The sequence below is a fragment of the Trachypithecus francoisi genome, unplaced genomic scaffold (genome assembly GCF_009764315.1).
Source record: "Trachypithecus francoisi isolate TF-2019V2 unplaced genomic scaffold, Tfra_2.0 Lachesis_group1, whole genome shotgun sequence".
Classification (NCBI taxonomy): Eukaryota; Metazoa; Chordata; class Mammalia; order Primates; family Cercopithecidae; genus Trachypithecus; species Trachypithecus francoisi.
In genome coordinates this window covers 60,234,008-60,254,770 of record NW_022681454.1, presented here as the reverse complement: position 1 = coordinate 60,254,770, position 20,763 = coordinate 60,234,008, and the positions used below count along the sequence as shown (strand labels likewise).

General features: G+C 37.9%; 1 protein-coding gene across 6 annotated transcripts in view; it reads right to left on the bottom strand.

Annotated features, from left to right (window-relative positions):
• Nucleotides 1-20,763, bottom strand: part of ANKRD17 (ankyrin repeat domain 17) — a 196,329-nt gene that overhangs the window by 85,227 nt on the left and 90,339 nt on the right. For all 6 annotated transcript variants that reach the window (XM_033214471.1, XM_033214475.1, XM_033214474.1 and 3 more), the window contains exons 2-3: nt 19,699-19,852; nt 2,503-2,659 (exon numbers count right to left, since the gene is read on the bottom strand). In XM_033214471.1, the coding sequence (XP_033070362.1) occupies nt 2,503-2,659; nt 19,699-19,852 (311 nt within the window). The remainder of the gene's footprint in view (nt 1-2,502; nt 2,660-19,698; nt 19,853-20,763) is intronic.

Genomic DNA, 20,763 nt, shown 5'->3' with positions numbered 1-20,763 from the left:
ATGGGGGCTTTGTCTTCATGAATCGGTTAACCCATTCATGAATTAATGGATTAATGGGTAAATGAATTAATTAGTTATCATGGAGTGAGACTGGGTAGGCTTTATAAAAGGAAGAGAAACCTGAACTAGCACACTTAGCCTACTTGCCAAGTGATGGCCTGTGCTGCCTCAGGACTCTGCAGAGAGTCCCTGCCAGCAAGAAGGCTCTCACCAAATGCAGCCCCTTGACCATGGACTTCTCAGCCTCCATAAATGTAAGAAATAAATTCCTTTTCTTGCCCAGTTTCAGGAATCCTGTTACAAGCAACAGAAAATGAACTAAGATAACCTCCAACCCAACCACTGCCTTAGTACTTTCCTTTAAATTTTTCCCATAGTTATTATTTTATTATGTGCCATACTATATATTTTATTTACATGTTAATTATATTTTCCCCTTACAAAAAGTGAAGGTCTCAACCAGTACTAAATAAATTTGTCTTTTAAACATCTCTTCTGATTTCCCATTTCACAGGACACTGACAGTCCCTAGACTCAATGCTCTCTATAATTTTTAAGCATGTTTAGGACAAATCCTTCCCGTAAGACATTTCCTGTGTAAGTGCGTACCTTTTCTCTCTTTCAAAGTAGTCTCTGTCTCTTTCACTTCTTTATGCATATACCCTAATCTACATTATCATTTGAATTTTTCATACTATTTCCACGTGTGTATATCAGCTTTAAAACAACCTTAGAGGATCTACTCTAGTAACAGCTGAACTTAAGAACTTGTAGGCAAAGGGTATATTAAGCCTCGCACATGGCACTGTCCTTAACTAATATAAAAATGTGGCACACAGTACTCACTGCACATAAGTCTACCATCTTTCTCAAACTTTGTTGAATAAATATAATTGTCACAAATATGTTCTATTTTTTTTCTGTTAAATTCCAGTATTTTCAATGCAAAATAATCTGTGACTTTTTATTTTTGTATTCTATTTCCTGCTTTAACTGGTTTTAGTATACCCTTCATGGTGTTTTAAATTTTCTCTCTTGCCAATCTTAGCAGGCACCACATTAAAAAATATTTGGAGATAACCAATAATATTTTAGGCTAGTAAAACCGAACATTTACTATGGAATAGAAACCGAGGTTAACTGAAGAAGGGAGTTAACCTACGAGAAGAATGGTAAAGCAAGTTAATACAGACACAAAAATCTAGATGAATGAACACTAATAAAGAGCCAAGAGAAACAGCAAATTCATGACCTTGTTAATACTATATAACTTCTCTTTTATACTCTTAAAAATGTTGTATGAAAACACCGTTAGACAAAAGAGAATTCTTAAATGCTATAATTTACTCTCTAAACCCAAATACAACAGAATATTCAGATGGTCTCAATTGTTTTAAGGCACTTGCTAAAATAAATAAAATGGCTTCATTTTATTAGAGGAGGCAAAAAGAAGCCACCAAGGGTTGAAAATGGTAACATGTATTAATGAATCTTTTCTAGCTGCTTCCTTGAAGTATCTATCCATTTTTCTTGTCACTCCTTTTTTTTTTTTTGGAGACGGAATTTCGCTCTTGTTGCCCAGGCTAAAGTGCAATGGTGCAATCTCGGCTCACCAAAACCTCCACTTCCCAGGTTCAAGCGATTCTCCCGCCTCAGCCTCCCGAGTAGCTGGAATTGCAGGCATGCGCCACCACACCTGACTAATTTTTGTATTTTAATAGAGACGGGGTTTCTCCATGTTGGTCAGGCTGGTCTTGAACTCCTGAACTCAGGTGATCCGCCTGTCTTGGCCCCCAAAGTGTTGAGATTGCAGGCGTGAGCCACCGCGCCTGGCTTCCATTTTTTAATATACATCCATAATTGTGTTTATATATGAGATGGTGTGATTTTTATTGGATAACATCTTCAGAACAGCTTAAAATGTCATGTCACAAAACATTTACTGAGCCCTTACTAACTGTAAAGTACTATCTGTATACAAGGAATTATAGGATATAAAATAATAAAGTCCCTGGACTCATACTCAAGTTACAGGAACTAGATCTATGACTTCCTTTAAGACTTCATAAAGCAAATAAACAAATAAAAGCCTCACCCTTTAAAATGTTCAGAACTATGCAAATGAACTGGAAAATGGCCTAATTGTAAAACATTTACTTGTCACCAACACATTAAAAAAAAAAAAAAATCTAAATAAGCAAAAAGTCTTTTATAACATATTGACTAGGCCTCAGTCTTACAGTCAGAAAGACACTGGTGCTCTGCCACTTATTATCTATTTGATCTTAAGTTACTCACCTCTCTAACTTTTTATCTGTAAAATGAGAGTAAAAACAAAATCTATACCTTATAAAGTTTTTGTGAATCTAAATAAAGACATCAGATGTCAAGTGGTTAACACAGTGCCAGCCAGGCACAAAATAAATGCTCAGTAAATGTTAGCTATTTGCTATTATTTTTAAGAAAATGAATTCATACTGGTTGCAGCAAAAATGTACTTACTTGTCCGACTGCCCTGCATTTGCTGTGCTTTCAGCTCTCATACGGGTAAGTGCAGCAGCAGCTTCATCCAACGCACAACTAACAGACGATGTCAACCTCCGGAGTACTTCAGGATCTGCAAAGGCTTTACCATCAGCCGTGGACAATTTGCCTATTCCTATTATTTTATTTTCGCACCAATATGGACACACCCAAAAGGGAGAAACAAAGCAAAATTCAAGTTACTTAAAGCTACACTGTGTATGTTAACAAATAACCTCCAAATGGTAGAGTAGACATATATATGGGCTGCCCAGCATCTTTTGAGGAATCACTCTTCACCAGTTTTCGAATAATCTTATTTATTCCATGTGGTTCATAGGTACTTGATCCTGTGACCCTCTGGTGCCAGAAATGGGTCTTTAGCCTATGATGGGACAATTAGGCTCTGTCATATCTTTGAGAGAACGTATATTCAAAGGTTGCTAAATTGGTAAGATGTGAGTCATAAGCTATTTAGCCACTTTTGTCACCACATACAGAAAAAGACTGCCCAAAATAAAGTCAACATAGAGGAGAACAGAGACACAGAAAGAGAAGGGGACAGAGTCCTGATAAAATTATTTTTGACTCATTGACGCCAGTAGTGCCAGAAGCTAGCAACATCTCTATGATTTGGTAAATGTCTACATTTTATTTTTTTTAATTAATATTTTTTTTTTTCGAGACAGGATCTTATTCTGTCACCCAAGCTGGAGTACAGTGGCACAGTCATAGTTCACTGCAGTCTTGAACTCTTGGGCTCAAGTGATCCGCCCAACTCAGCCTCCCAGTAGCTGGAACTATAGGCTCACACCGCCACACTAGGCTAACTTTTCTTTCTTCTTTTTTTTTATTTAGACAGGGTCTTGCTCTGTTACCCAGGCTGGGTGCATGGCACGATTACAGTTTACTGCAGCCTCAGCATCCTGGGTTCAAAATCTTCCTGTCTCAGGCTCCCAAGTAGCTGGGACTACAGGTGTGTACTACCATGCTTGGTTAATTATTTTACTTTTTGGAGGAATCAGGGTCCCATTACATTGCCAAGGCTGGTCTCGAAGTCCTGGGCATAAGGAATCCTCCTGCCTCAGCATCCTAAAGTACTGAGATTATAGGTGTGAGCCACCACAGCAGGACACCCAGCTAATTTTTAAACTTTCTTGTAGAGGTAGGGTTTCATTATGTTGTGTAGGGTAGTTTAGATCTCCTAATCTCAAGTGATCCTCCCACTTCAACCTCCCAAAGTGCTCCCAATTACAGGTGTAAACCACTGCATCGGACCAATGTCCATTTTTGCTTAAAAATGTTTACTAGACTATCACCTGTGAACAAAATATGGCCTAAAAAGGCATTCTAGACTATATATAAAAATAAGCTATAAATGAGTTATGTCTACAACTTACCACATATTCTTAAATCATCTGAAAGTACTAATCTGAAAACCATTCAGAACTGCAAAACTAAAAAAAAAAAAAAAAAAAATTCAAAAGCAGAGATGGCTAGTAACCATCTACATGAAACCTAACTGTTGCTCTTTCAGATATCCCTATAAAGCATGACGCATTCTTACCCCTAACTTTTATTATTTTAATTCAGTGGTGCTTAATAGAAGCTGCCCATCAGCATCACTTGTGGTACTTTTTTTGCTTTTATTTTAAGATAGGGTCTCACCCGGTTGCCCAAGCTGGAGTACAGTGGCATGATCATGGTTCACTGCAGCCTCAACCTCCCAGGCTCGGCCCCCACTTTGGCCTCTTGAGCACCTGGGACCACAGGCACAGGTCATCATGCCTGGCTAATTGTTTTATGTTTTGTTTTGTTTTGGCTTTTTGGTAGAGACAGGGTCTCAATATGTTGCCCAAGCTGGTCTTGAACTCCTCGTTTAAGTGATCCACATGCCTCGGCCTCCCAAAGGGCTAGGTTTACAGGTGTGATCCAGCCCCCTGTAGTGCTTTTCAAATATATAGATGTTGAGCTTTTCTACATCTGGGGATCCAATTCAGTAAGTAGAAAGCAGTGCCTGGCATCTATATATTTTAAAGGCTCTAAGGCAATTCTGATAAACAGCTAGGATTAAAAACCTTTACCTCTAATGTTATGATGGATATTACAGAACCCTGCTATCCAACATGTGGTCCACTGAATAGAAGCACTGCTATCGCTTGGGAGCTTGTCAGAAATGCAGAATCTCAGGCCCTATGATGTACTGATCCAAAACCTGCATTTTAAAAAAGATCCCCATATGATTCCGATGCACATTAAAGAAAGGCTATTATAGGTTTTACAACAAACTAGTTAACTAAAACAAAAAGGACCACTCACTTGGTAATAAACATATCTGCACAGATAAGTACATAACAGTGAAAGGTGTTCAATAATATCACATAAGTTTCATGTTTAAAGTTCTGAAAGTGTATACTTTTATAGTGCACTTTATAATAAAGTAGGCAGCCTAGATTAAGCACCAAGTTAGAATAAAAAGGTTAGGGGTAAGCATGCTTTATAGAGATATCTGCAAAAGCAACAATTAGGTCTTACATAGGTGGTTATTAACCATCTCTGCCTTTAAAATATTTTTTTCTTTTGCCATCCTGAATGATTTTTAGATTAGTACTTTTAGGTATGTTTTTATGCTTTTCTTTAATTAAAAAACTAACATATCAAATGTTATATCTCACAAAACCAAAAATAAATCTGCCAAGAAGCCTTTATGATCATAGCCATAAAAAAATGTTCAGAGTAGTCAAATTTCATACCGGCTACAATTAAGATGTACAAAGAATAAAAATTGTCTTGGTCTGATAATTTATGTCACTAATATTAAAAGTCATACTATATTCTGAATCTACTACAATATTTAATAGATCATCTTTTGGTTAAATATATGAAGGCACTATTGAGATCAAGATCACAGAAGAATTTCCACATGAAAAAAATTAGCTCCAATTTTTCAGCCATCCAAGATTACTATATAACAAATATTTGTCAGTGATAGCAACAGGAACTAGGCAAGAGGACAGATCTGGCTCAGTAAAAACTAACCATTGTTTCAAAAAGAAAAAAAAAAGGAAATCTCACTTTAAATCTTTATGAACTTCTTGTATCTTTATAAGTAAAGATAACTATTTTAATAAAGATAACTAGGAAGAAACCAAAGACAGAGATGGTAATCTTTCAAATTAATTAACAGTAATCAAAAATTAATTCTAGCTACCCTGAATTATGGTGATTCTATTTTTTTCTGGTCTTCTCCAGCTATTGAATATTAAAGTGAAGATCAAAAAACAGAAAAGGGCTGGGTGCAGTGGCTTACGCCTGTAATCCTACTACTTGGCAGGTGGATTTCCTGAGCTCAGGAGTTCGAGACCATCCTGGGCAACATGGTAAAACCCCATCTCTACTAAAAATACACAAAATCAGCTGGATGTGGTGGTGTGCACCTACAGTCCCAGCTACTTGGGAGGCTGAGGCAGTAGAATCACTTGAACCTGGGAGGTGAAGGTTGCAGTGAGCCAAGATCATGCCACTGCACTCCAGCCTGGGTGACAGAACGAGACTCTCTCCAAAACAAAACAAAAAACAAAAATAAAAAGAACAAAATGACCAGATTCTTATTTCCAAATTCTCTCATTTAATCAACTGAACAACAGAACCACAGAAATTCAGATAGAGGACACATTAAAATATTATTTATATTATTATTTCATAATAAAACTTAATATTACTAACACCATTAAACTTATTAAATAATTATCTGATTTTAAGATAATTGAATGCATAATTATTTTCCTCTTAGAACTTACTCAGAGGGCTAAAATGCAAGAGAAGCTCCTTCTATGATAAAACTAGGAACAATTTGTATATAAGCTAAATATATAAGCTAAAATATATAAAGACAAAGTAAACCAGAGATGTAACTAACTTATAGAACAGAATAAACTGAAACACCACTATCAAAAGAAAAACAGACCACTAGCCCAACAGGAGTCAGGTATTAGATGTGCCAGACACAGGGGTGAAGTTTTGGTTAGAAAAAAGGGAGACCAGCCGAACACTTGTGAGGAGTAATCAGACATGAGTCTTCATTGCCAAACTAAACAGCCAGGTGATTATTCTCTAAAGAAACCAAACTAGAAAGGCCCTGGACTAGGAAACATCAGGTATACAGGAGGATGACATGAAGTACTACATAAAAGCATTAAGTGGGCCGGGCGCGGTGGCTCAAGCCTGTAATCCCAGCACTTTGGGAGGCCGAGACGGGCGGATCATGAGGTCAGGAGATCGAGACCATCCTGGCTAACACGGTGAAACCCCATCTCTACTAAAAAATACAAAAAACTAGCCGGGCGTGGTGGCGGGCGCCTGTAGTCCCAGCTACTCAGGAGGCTGAGGCGGGAGAATGGCGTGAACCCGGGAGGCAGAGCTTGCAGTGAGCTGAGATCCGGCCACTGCACTCCAGCCTGGGCGACAGAGCAAGACTCCGTCTCAAAAAAAAAAAAAAAAGCATTAAGTGAAAGTTTACATGATAAGTAGTGAGATCCTCAGCCCCATTCCCACTGTCAGCTCCCAGAATTATGGTAGCTGGGTTCATTATTCAGAAGATAAACACTGACAGGTGTGTGTCTAATAAAATGATCCCAAGGTTACCTGTCCCTGATGTACACATCCTACAATCTTGGGACTGTGAATTTGACAAATTTTACTCCCAAAATTAAGTTATATTACATGGCATTGTTGACTTAAAGACAGCAAGGTTATCCTGGTGGGCCTGACCCAATCAAATGAGCTTGTGAAAGGCAGACATTTCTTTGGCTGGTTGGAGATAAGGGAGTCAGAGATTAAAAGCACAAGAAAGATTCTACTTGCCACTGCTGACTTAAAGATGGAGGGTGCCACATGTCAAAGAATGTGGGCAACCTTATGGAGATGACAGCCCATAAAAAAATCAGGATCTTGGTTCTACAATTGCAAGGAACTAAATCCTGCTACCAAAAACAATAAATTTGGAAGTAAATGTTCACCCACAGCCTACAGATAAGGAACATAGGATAGCTGATTTCAGCCTTGAGACCATAAGCAAGAGAATCCAGTCACACTGTCCCCAGATGTCTGGCTCACAGAAATTTAAGAGATAATAAATGGGTGTTGTTTCACACCACTTTATTTATGGTAAATTGTTATGCTGCAATAGAAAACGAATCCATGCTGTATAGTGAAATGCACCAACAAAACATGCATCCAGATTTTCCAATTTAGCTTTTTATGGCATTGCTAGACTAAACACAGAACCAAAAGATCACCAGACATCTGAAGAAAATCTTAAATATGAAAAGCCAGCCAAAGTATTGAAAATGAGACTGAAATTTTATAATGCCAAAATTATAAAGCTTTGGAGAAGGAGAACAGGGACAAATGGTACAGAAACAGGGTTAAGTTATAAATAAGTGTGGCAACACCAGAAGTTTAGTAACTTTAAAGGTCTGAGAGTGATTTTTTAAACTGGAACTCTATACCTAGCTAAACTATCAAGTATAAGGATAGTAAGAAAGGCATTTTCAGATGGTCTAAAAAATTTTTACCTCTCAAGCATCCTTTCTCAAGAAACATATTGGATACCTAAACCTTGTTCAATCTCAACATCACAAAAAGAGAACCAACCAGACAGTGCCTATGTGATACATAAGGAAATACACAGCATTATGAATGTCTATTCTTGCCAAAATCAGAATAAATCTGAATCTGATCAAGTATCTGGATCTAAAATAGGAAATACAACACACAAAAGCACAACTGGCACAATCCATAAAGTGAGAGAAGTGACTATTTCTTCAACAAATAAACAGAAAAAAAAAAAAGAGGAACTGTTATGATTAAACTTAAGACAATTTTTTTTAAATTTTTAATTTTATGGGTACATAGTATGTGTACATATTTAAGAAAAATAATTAACATTAAAACTATGTAAACCTTGTTTGGATCCTGATTTAAAACAACTGTAAAAAGATAGAAAATAACTGAAGAAATCTCAACACTGACAGGATACTGGCAATATTAAGGAATTCCTTTTTTTTTCCTTTAAATCTGAAATAGTATTATGGCTGTATTTCTTTTTAAACACTCTTAATTTACAGATACATACTAAAATTTTTATATATGAAATGGTATGATACTTAGATTTGCTTTAAATTAACATAGGTGGAGATGTCAGCAAGGTGATAATAGGCAGATATGAAAAAAGACTGCCTGTACACTGAAGACTGCTGAAGCTGGATGATGGATAAACATACAGAGGTTTCATTACGCTCTTCTCTTAGATTTGTATATGGAAATTTCCATTTAAAAAGGGAAGGAAATAAAGGAGTGAGGGAGACGAAAAGTAAAGAGAGGTGGAGAAAGAAAGGAAGGGAAGTAGGGGGAATGCTAGCTTGTTAGCTACCATAAAGAAAATATATGGGATCTAATTAAACTAAAGAGCTTCTGCACAGCAAAAGAAACTACCATCAGAGTGAACAGGCAACCTACAGAATGGGAGAACATTTTTGCAATCTACTCATCTGACAAAGGGCTAATATCCAGAATCTACAAAGAACTCAAACAAATATACAAGAAAAAAACAAACAACCCCATCAAAAAGTGGGCAAAGGATATGAACAGACATTTCCCAAAAGAAGACATTCATACAGCCAACAGACACATGAAAAAATGCTCATCATCACTCGCCATCAGAGAAATGCAAATCAAAACCTCAATGAAATACCATCTCACACCAGTTAGAACGGCAATCATTAAAAAATCAGGAAACAACAGGTTTTGGAGAGGATGTGGAGAAATAGGAACACTTTTACACTGTTGGTGGGATTGTAAACTAGTTCAACCATTACGGAAAACAGTATGGTGATTCCTCAAGGATCTAGAACTAGATGTACCATATGACCCAGCCATCCCACTACTGGGTATATACCCAAAGGATTATAAATTATTCTACTACAAAGACACATGCACACGTACGTTTATTGCGGCACTATTCACAATAGCAAAGACTTGGAATCAACCCAAATGTCCATCTGTGACAGACTGGATTAAGAAAATGTGGCACATATACACCATGGAATATTATGCAGCCATAAAAAAGGATGAGTTTGCGTCCTTTGTAGGGACATGGATGCAGCTGGAAACCATCATTCTTAGCAAACTATCACAAGAAGAGAAAGCCAAACACCGCATGTTCTCACTCATAGGTGGGAACTGAACAATGAGATCACTTGGACTCGGGAAGGGGAACATCACACACTGGGGCTTATCATGGGGAGGTGGGAGGGGGGAAGGACTGCATTGGGGAGTTATACATGATATAAATGATGAATTGATGGGTGCTGACGAGTTGATGGGTGCAGCACACCAACATGGCACAAGTAAACATATGTAACAAACCTGCACGTTATGCACATGTACCCTAGAACTTAAAGTATAATAAAAATAAATAAATAAATAAATAAATAAATTATAAAAAATAGAAATAATTACACAACTTAGAAAAATGAAGCAACTATTTGCATTGTATGAAAAGGTACCTTATCTCCAAAAATCAGCTTTTATGTAAAATCTACTTCCATGTAACATCTTTGAATCTTGTTGTGCCTCTTGGGGCCACAGAAAACAAATCTATATGACAGTCTTTTAAGCATTTGAAGAATACTTTATTTAACCTAAGTCTTCTTGTCTTCAGGAGAAACATTCCCTGCTCCTCTGAGGCATATTTTTAAGTAATTTCATAATCCGCATTTCTCTCTCATAAACTTCTAGAGCAATGTCAAATTGCTGGAAAATGCTAAATTAGGTCTCTACTCTTCTGTACAAATAGTTTTCTATACTCCAGGACAGGACTGTGCACATGCCCTTATTATGTTTTCAAGTCTATTTGGTTAAGATCCTTTTAATAATCCATTCTAGAATTTTTCCTGGATAGAAATCAAGTTTAACCATGAGTCCTTCAAATATTTAAATACTGTATTACAAGATATTTACTGAAAGGATTATTGAACAGTATTAGGTCAGTTTTACGCTATAATAAAGTAGGAGTTTACATACATTGTATGTATAATAGGTAGTGCACTGGGGTTCTTAAACCATGAACAATTAGTGTTCATAGTGTATTTATGTCTACTTTACAAAACTTAAGAAAATATGTCTTTAAAATGATTACAGATATTTCATTATCATCTCCTTATATTTAAGATATGATATATAGTGCTAAATCTTTGTGTGTGTGTGTGTGTGTGTGTCTGTGTCTGTGTATATATATGTGTGTGTGTATACTCCCTAATTAAAACATTATTCCTATGGGGCTAACATAATGATCCACTTCACAAAAATATCACAATGATTCACATGAGAAAGTTTCAGCCTACAGTCTCTAACAAACAAGTGGGGAAAATTATATATCGTCAATTCTCATTATTCAGTTATTCATAGTAGTTATGTTAAGTTGCTAGAAACACGGAATTAGCAAATACTATACTCAACGACTGCTCCTGGGAGAAATACAGCGTTAGCCAGCCCCTGGCCACAGCATTGTCATTAATGCACATAACCCTGTTTTATGTGTGTTTCTGTTTAAATATTCCTTTTTTGTGTGTGTCCTTCCAACTTTTATTTTAGGTACAGCGGGTATACATGCAAGTTGGTTACATGGGTAAATTGCATGTTGTGGGGGTTCAGGGTACAGATTATTTCATCACCGAGGTAATGAGCATAGAATCCGATAAGGAACTTTTCAATTCTCACCTTCCTCCCATTCTCAAGTAGGCCCTGGTGTCTACTGTTCCCTTCTTAGTGTCCATGTGTACTCAATGTTCAGCTCCCACTTATAAGAAAGAACGTGGCATTTGGTTTTTTGTTCCTGCATTAATTCACTTAGGATAATGGGCTCCAGCTGCATCCATGTTACTGCAAAGGACATGATTTTATTCTTTTTTATGGCTGCATGGCATTCCATGGTGTAAAATATAACTTATTTAATATATGTTGTCGATTCATTAACATTTAACTCACAGCCAACAGCAGTAAAACTCATGCCTGAACCTAAAACATATTTTTCCCAAAAGGCACGTCATAGCATTCTCACACTTAGGAACACTAGATAGCACTCTGCTTGGGTGCCATTTTAAACAGTGAGTGGGAGGGACTGTACATCATGGTTTGGGTGCTAGCTAAGACACAATACAATAGAATATCAGACAGATTTCTAATGGTTTTTGACCTCAGTCCCTGGCTCCCAGATGGTATCTCTGGACAGCTCAGGGCCTAGGGGAACTTGCCACCCTGAAGGGGAAAAAACAAGTCTGGCTGGCTTCGCCATCAAGATAGATGGAGTAAGATGGCTGAATAGGGGGCTCTAGTGATCTCCCCACCCCTCCCCAAGTTTGGCAACTATCAACACAAAGTGAGCATCTTCATACGAACCCAAAATCAGGTGAGCACACACAGCGCCTGGTTTTGACTTCATATTGCTGAAACAGGCATTAAAGAGGGTAGAAAAGACAGTTTTGAATTGCTAATGACACCCCTCCCTAATCCACTAGCAGCTCCCCACATGGTGCAAAGAACTGTGCAACTGTAAGAGGGAGAGCGCAGCAACTGTGAGCCTTTGCATTGAACTCAGTGCTGCCCTGTCACAGCGGAGAGCAGAAACAGGCTGAACTCAGTTGAGGCCTGCTCCTGGAGGGAGTATTTGGACCAGCCCTAGCCACAAGGGAATTGTCCATCCCAGCAGTCCAAGTTTGACTTCCAGCAAGCCCTGTCACCATGGGCTGCAGTGCTCTGGGGCCCTAAGTGAAGTTGAGGGGCAGTCTAAGCCACAGGACTGCAATTCCTAGGCAAGTCCTAGTGCCAAGATGGACTTGGAGTCACTGGATGGGGGATGAGGAGCAGGCAACTTCCTGAGCCACCACTTGGGAGGCTAAGAGAGTGCTTGAGTCACCCCTCTCCCAACCTAAGGCAGCACAGCTTAAGGCTCCAAAAGAGACCCCTTCCTTCTGCTTGACAGAAAAGAGCAGAGGCAACTTGGTCTTGCATCTTGGATACAAACTTAGCCACAGTAGGATAGGGCACCAGTCAGATTCGTAAGGCCTCCATTCCAGGCCCTAGCTCCTGGACAACCTTTCTACACACAGCCTGTGCCAGAAGGGAATCTGCTTCCTTGAAGAAAAGAACCCATCCCTGGAAGGATCCATCACCTACTGACTAAAGAGCCCTTGGGCCCTGAAGAACCAGCAGTGACACCCAAGTAGTATGCCACCTGCCTAGGTTGAGACTGGGATGTGCCAGCTTCATGTGAAAACCAGCACATTCCCAGCTATGGTGGCAACAGTGAGAGCACAGTTGGGGTGGGGCAGGGGTGTTGAGTAGAAAGCGGACTCTTGGGGTCTCCTATTCCAAGGCTTGGCACTTAGATGACATTTCTGGAGCTGTCCTGGTAGAGAGGGGGCCCACTGTTCTGAAGGGTGAGTCTCAGGCCTGGCAGCTTTCATCACAAGCTGACTGAAGAGCCCTTGGGCCTTAACTGCACATTGGCGGTAGCCTGGCAGTACTCCCTGCGGGCCTCTGGTGGTGGTGGCCATGGGCTCAGACTCCTTACCTGTGGAAAGAGGAAGAGTGGGAAGGACTGTATATCGTGGTTTGAGCGCCAGCTAAGACACAGTACAATAGAATATCAGATAGATTTCTAAGGTTTTTGACCTCAGTCCCTGACTTCCAGATGGCATCTCTGGACCAGCTCAGGGCCTAGGGGAACTTGCCATCCTGAAGGGGAAAACAACAAGTCTGGCTGGCTTCGCCACCTGCTGACTGTAGAGCCCTAAGGCCTTCAGCAAACATAGGTGGCAGCCAGGTAGCAGTCACAACGGGCAATGAATGAGACCCAGTGCTCTGCTGGCTTCAAGTCTCACCTAGCACAGTCCCAGTGGTGGTGGCCCCAGGAATACTTGTGTCACCCCAACCCCAGCTCCAGATGGCTCAGGAGAGAGAGAGAGAGAGAGACTCCATTTGTTTGGGAGAAAGAAAGAGTACAAGAGTCTCTTCTTGGTAATCCAGATAATTCCTCTAGATCTTACATAAAACCACCAAGGTGATACCTCTATGAATCCATAAAAATCATAGCAATACTGGGACTGGGGTGCTCCCCAATGCAGACATGGCTTAGATCATAATACCCAGGTCCCTTTGAATACTTAGAAAGCCTTCCAAAGAAGGACAGGTACAAACAAGCACAGACTATGAAGACTATAATAAATACCTAATTGTTCAGTGCCCAGACACCAACAAACATCTACAAGGATCACGACCATCAAGGAAAACATGACCTCACCAAATGAACTATATAAGGCACCAGGGACCAATTCTGGAGAAACAGAGATATGTGACCTTTCAGAAAGAAAAAACAAAATAGTATTAAGGACACTCAAAGAAAAAAAAGATAACACAGAGAAGGAAATCAGAATTCTATCAGATAAATTTAACAAAGAGATTGAAATAACTGAAAAGAATCAAACAGCAATATTGGAGCTGAAAAATGTAACAGACACAGTGAAGAATGCATCAGAGTCTCTTAATAGCAGAATTGATCAAGCAGAAGGAAGAATTAGTGAGCTTGCAGACAGTCTATTTGAAAATACACAGTCAAAGCAGACAAAAAAAGAATAAAAAAGAATGAAGCATGCCTACAAGATACAGAAAATAGTCTCAAAATGGCAAATCTAAAAGTTATTGGACTTAAAGAGGAGGTAAAGAAAGAGATAGGGGTAGAAAGTTTATAGGGTAAAGGTATAGTAACAGAGAACTTCCCAAACCTAGAGAAAGATACCAAAATTTAAGTACAAGAAGGCTACAGAACACCAAGCAGATTTAACCCAAAGACGACTACCCCAAGGCACTTAATAATCAAATTTCCAATGGTCAAGGAGGTAAGGATCCTAAAAGCAGCAAGAGAAAAAGACACAAATCACATACAATGGGACTTCAATACATCTAGCAGCAGACTTTTCAGTGGAAACCTTACAGCCCAGGAGAGAGTGGCATGACATAAAGTGTTGAAGGCAAAAAAATTTTATCCTATAATAGTACATTTGGCAAATATATCCCTTTAACATGAAGGAGAAAGAGGGACTTTCCCAAACAAACAAAGTTAAGAGATTTCATCATCGACACTTCTGTTCTACAAGAAACACTAAAGAGATTTCTTCAATCAGAAAGAAAAGAATGTTAATGAGTAAAAATAAATCATCTGAAGGTATAAAACTGACTGATGATATTAAGTACACAGAATATTATAACACTGTAACTGTGGTGTGTTAACTCTTACCTTAAGTAGCAGCACTAAAAGATTAACCAATCAAAAATAATAACTACAACAACTTTTCAAGACATATGCAGCAGAGTAAGATATAAATAGAAATGGCAAAAAGTTAAAAAGTAAGGGGATAAACTTAAGGTATAGAGTCATTGGTTTTCTTTTAGCTTGTTAAATTTGTTTATGGAAGTGGTGTTAGGCTGTTATCAGCTTAAAATAATGGGTTATTAAGATAGTATTTGCAAGCCTCATGGTAACCTCAAATCAAAAAACATACAATGGATACAAAAAATAAAAAGCAAGAAATTAAAGCATATCACCAGAGAAAATCACTTTCACTAAAAGGCAGGAAGAAGGAAGATAACACTACAAAACAACTTGAAAACAAATAACAAAATGACAGGAGTAAGTCTTCACTTATCAATAACAACACTGAATGTAAATGGACTTAAAGGACTACCATTAAAAAACATGCAGAGGCTGAATGAATAAAAAACAAGACCCAATGACCTGTTGCCTACAAGAAACACACTTTACCTATAAAGATACACACAGAGTGAAAATAAAGGGATTGAAAAAGAAATTCCAGGCCACTGGAAACCGAAAAAAGAGCAAGAGTAGCTATACTTAGATTGCACAAAATAGATTTCAACACAAAAACATAAGAGACAAAGATCATTATATAATGACAAAGTGGTTAATTAAGCAAGAGGATATAACAATTTTAAATACATATGCACCTAACACTGGGACACCAAGCTATATAAAGCAAATACTAGAGCTAAAGGGAAAGATAGAACCCCAATATAAAAATAGCTATAGACTTTAACACTCCACTTTCAGCACTGGACAGATCTTCCACAGAGAAAATCAACAAAGAAACATTGGACTTAGAAAGAAAGACGGCAGAGAGAAGAGGAAACAGGGTAACATGCAGCTCTCACTTGGATGGGCAGAATAGCATGTGGAGACTCACACCATAAACTCTAGCTCTAAGAACCACAGCAGGAACATTACCAGGAAAACCAAAAGAATTCACAGATTCTCTGAAAGAAGTGGCACATCGCTGCAAATTCTGCGAGACAGTCAAATAACTGAGTTTCCAAAGTATGAGAGAGAGTATGTGTCTCCAAACACACATGTCCACTGGGGAGTCTGAAAATCCAGATCACGGGAGAAGGATTTAACCTCACCTATAACAAAAATGAATATAGGGAGCCACATGAAATATAAAAGCAGAAGCAGCAGCGGGAAGAGCCTTGTAAGCACACCCAGTCTCCAACTTGAGCCCAGGGAAGCCATCCCTAACTGCATCTGATAGAGGCCCTCAGGGAAGGCAGCAAGCAGAATTAGGGAGGGGTCAAAGAGTGAAAAAAGCTTCCAACTGAATTTTATAATAATTTCAACTGGGCACAAACTTTCTTCAGCAGAACCCACAGGGCAAATGGGAATCCTCCCTAAATCATTCTACAAAGCCAGTATCACTGTAATACCAAAACCAAGAAAGGAGAGGAGGGGAGGGGAGGGAAGGGGAGACAGAAAGGAGAGGGAAGGAAGGGGAGGAGAGGGGAGAAGGAAGGAAGGAAACCACAGATCCCTGATGAACATAGATGCAAAAATCCTCAACAAAATATTAGCTAACAGAATCCAACAGTATAGCAAAAAGATAATACACCTTAATCAAATGGGTATACCAGGAAAGCAGGGATGGTTTAATACATGCAAGTCAATAAATGTGATACATCACATAAAAGGAATTAAAAACAAAAATCATATGATCATCTCAATGATGCAGAAAAGGCATTTGATGAAATCCAGCCATCCCTTTATGATTAAAACCTTTAGCAAAATTGGCATAGAAGGGACCTATCTCAAGGTAATAACAGCCATCTATGACAAACCAACAGCCAACATTATATTAAATGGGAAAAAGTTGAAAGCATCCCCCCCGAGAACTGGAACAAGATAAGGATGCCCACTTTCACTACTTCTATTCAACACAGTACTGCAAGTCCTAGCCAGAGCAATCAGACAAGAGAAAGAAACAGAGAAAAACTGATAAGGAAGAAGTCAAATTATCCTTGCTTGCAGATAATATAATCTTGTATTTGGAAAAACCTAAAGACTTCACCAAAAAAAAAAATCAAAACTGATAAATTCAGTAAAGTTGCAGGGAACAAATCAACATACAAAACTCAGTACCATATCTATATGCCAAGAACCAACAATCTGAAAAACAAATCAAGAAAGTAATGCCATTTACAATAGCTACAAATAAAATAAAATACCTAGGAAGGAACTTAAAGAAAGGAAAGATCTCTGCAATGGAAACTATAAAACACTGACGCAAAAAATTGAAGAGGACACACAAAAAAAATGGGAAAATATTCCATGTTCATGGGTTGGGAAAATCAATACTGTTAAAATGTACATAGTACCCAATGCAACTTACAGATTCAATGCAATTCCTATCAAAATACTAATGACATTCTTTACAGAAATAGAAAAAGCAAGCTATATTGGTCTGTTTTCACATTGCTATAAATACCCGAGACAGGGTAATTTATAAAGAAAAGTGGTTTAATTGACTCACAATTCCACAGGCTAGGAGGCCTAAGTAAACTTACAATCATGGCAGAAGGTGAAGGATCAAGGACCTTCTTCACATGGCAGCAGGAGAGAGAAGTGTGAGGAGCAGAAGCAGAAGAGCCCCTTATAAATCAGATCTTGTGAGAACTCATTCACTATTACAAGAACAGCATGGGGCAAGCTGTCCCCATGATCCAATCACTTCCCACTGGGTTCCTCCCTTGACACATGGGGATAATGGGGATTATAATTCAAGGTAAGATTTGGGTGGGGACACAGAGCCAAACCATATCACAATCCTAAAACTTACATGGAATCTCAAAAGTTCCAGAATAGTCAAAGGTATCCTGAGGAAAAAGAACAAGACTAGTAACACATTACCTGATTTCAAATTACACTACAGAGTTATAGTAACCAAAATGGCATGATTGTCGCATAAAAGTACACATACAGACCACCAGAATACACTAGAAAGCCCAGGAATAAATCCATACATCTATAGCGAACTCATTTTTGACAAAGTTGCCAAGAACATCCAGTGGGGAAAGAACAGTCTCTTCCATAAATGGTGCTGGGAAAGCTGGATATCCATATTCAGAAGAATGAAACTAGACCTCGATCTTTCACCATATACAAAAATAGAATCAAAATGGATTCAAGACTTAAACCTAAGACCTCTACTATGAAACTACTAAAAGGAAACATTGGGGAAACTCCCCAGGACATTAGAGTGGGCAAAGATTTCTTGAGTAATACCATAAAAGAATGGGCTCCTAAAGCAAATAAGGACAAGTGGGATCACATAAAGTTAAAAAGCTACTGAACAGCAAAAAAAAAAAAAAAAAAAATCAACAAACTGAAGTGACAACCATAGAATGGGAGAAAATATGTGCAAACTACCCAGCTGACAATGAATTAATAACCAGAATATATAAGGAGCTCAAACAATAGGAGAAAAAAAATCTAATAATCTGATCCAAAAATGGGCCAAAGATTTGAACAGACATTTCTCAAAAGAAGACCGATAAATGGCAAATACACATATCAAAAGGTATCAACATCACTGATCATCAGAAAAATGCAAATCAAAACTACAATGAGATATCATTTTATACCAGTTAAAATGACTTAGCCAAAAGACAGGCAATGATAAATGCTGGAGAGGATGTGGACAAAGGGAATCTTCATACACTATTGGTGAGAATGTAAATTAATACAACCATATGGAGAACAGTTTGGAGGTCCCTCCCAAAAGTAAAAATAGAGCTACCATATGACCCGGCAATCCCACTCCTAGGTGTACACCCAAAAGAAAGGAAATCAGTATATTGGAGAGGTATCTGCATTTCCATGTTAATTGCAGCACTATGCACAATAGCCAAGATAGAGTAGAAGGATGATTACCAGAGGCTGGGGAGGGTAGTTGGGGCAGTGTGGGTGGGGAAGTGGGGATGGTTAATGAGTACCAAAAAAAAAAAAAAAGTAGTTAGAAAAAATGAATAAGACCTAGTATGTGCTAGCACAACAGAGTGGCTATGGTCAAAAATAATTTAATTGTACATTTAAATATAACTAAAATAATATAAGTGGGTTGTTTGTAACACAAAGGATAAATGCTTGAGGTGATGGATAGCCCATTTACCCTGATGTGATTATTATGCATTGCATGCCTGTATCAAAATATCGCATGTATCCCACAAATACTTATACCTACTATGTACCCACAAAAATAAAAAAATTAACATCAACAAAAATCACAAAAATGTGTAAAACCTGGCATTAAATAGGCCACAAAAGGACACTTATTTATGGCAGGAGAGTTGAAACAAGAACGTAGAGCATCACTTTGTTCGACTTCTGCTGGAAGCATGCATGTAGGGTGATTGAAATGTTTCACCGCTTTACACATGCCTATGAAAGACTACTAGAACTGATTTTGAAGTTAAAATGCATTTTTGCAGGTAGGCAAATTCACAAATACATAATTCATGAATAATCAAACTCAACTGAAAAAGAAATCTCTCTCTATAAGGTCAACTGCAGCATGTGGATTTTACTCTGGTAACGAAAATTACAATATGCTTTAGTAAAATGCTCCATGTAATTCAGTAGAAAGTAATCAATTTACCTTTATTAATAGTATCATTCTAAATACCCAATATCATTCTACAACAAGAGCTTTTATTAGAATGATGTGCAACTTTACATAATAAGGTAGACTTATTACTATGTAGAGTACATACCTGCAGCTTCTAGTAAAGCTTCCAGTCTAGCCTGTGTTTCTGGATCTACTGTCCTGAGGTCTGCACCATCAGCAGTACCTGATAAGAGCAACTTGGAAGCTGTTTCCAGCATTGGATTTTCCAAATCATCCTGATCCAAAATGAAAGACTCCACCTATAAAACAAATGCAAAAAGAGGGAGGAAGGGAGAAATGAACAGTGAAAGGAAAAGAGGGGAGAGAAATAAAAAGAAAGCAGGGGAGGGAAAAAATATGTTAACATAATTAACAATGATAAACACAATGCAACCCCAAAAAGTTCAACATGACATCTAAGCCAGTTGATTAACAAAAGAAGAACATTCTATTTGTGGAAGAATTCAAAACTTTCTTACTCATATGCAGCCTAATTTTCTTTCCTAATAATCTTTTCCAGTTTAATTTGGTTATTAGTTACATGTAGGGTTGAGTGTGATGCTTAGGTTGTGAAAACTCTAACTGTGAATAGAAGACCTAACTAAATCAGCAGTTTTTAAATGTTTTGCTTTCAGGACTCAATGAAGTACTGAACTCCCAAGGACTTTATATAAACCCTATTTTTCTTGATATTTACCATATTGGAAATTAAGTAACAAATATCAATATCAAAAAATTACATACATTAATCTCACCACTGATTTCATCCAAAAAGTCTTTAAGTACTGGAAAGCTGTCAAGCCTAGGCAAACAAGTTTCAAAATTCTAATTTGTGCTTGAAAGCTTAACTTTATCATCGGCAACAAGTATTGTTGTTTTCCTTAAAGTGACACTCACTTAAAACATGATTAGGAGTATTTGCCAAATATCCAAGTTTGACAACTGTAGTTTTTCATTTGTACTTTACCATAAAAATGACATTTCATGGGGGTAAAAGGCTAACTCAGCCCACATCTCAAAACACAGCAGTTATTTTTCCTCCAGACAAACACTACACTTTTTGTATGCAGCAAAAGTGTTTTATGTGTACTTCCCATTTTGTTATACATAGTAATATTCAAAGAACATGCATTCAAAAGGGGAGTTTTCATAAAATTAATAATTTTATCGC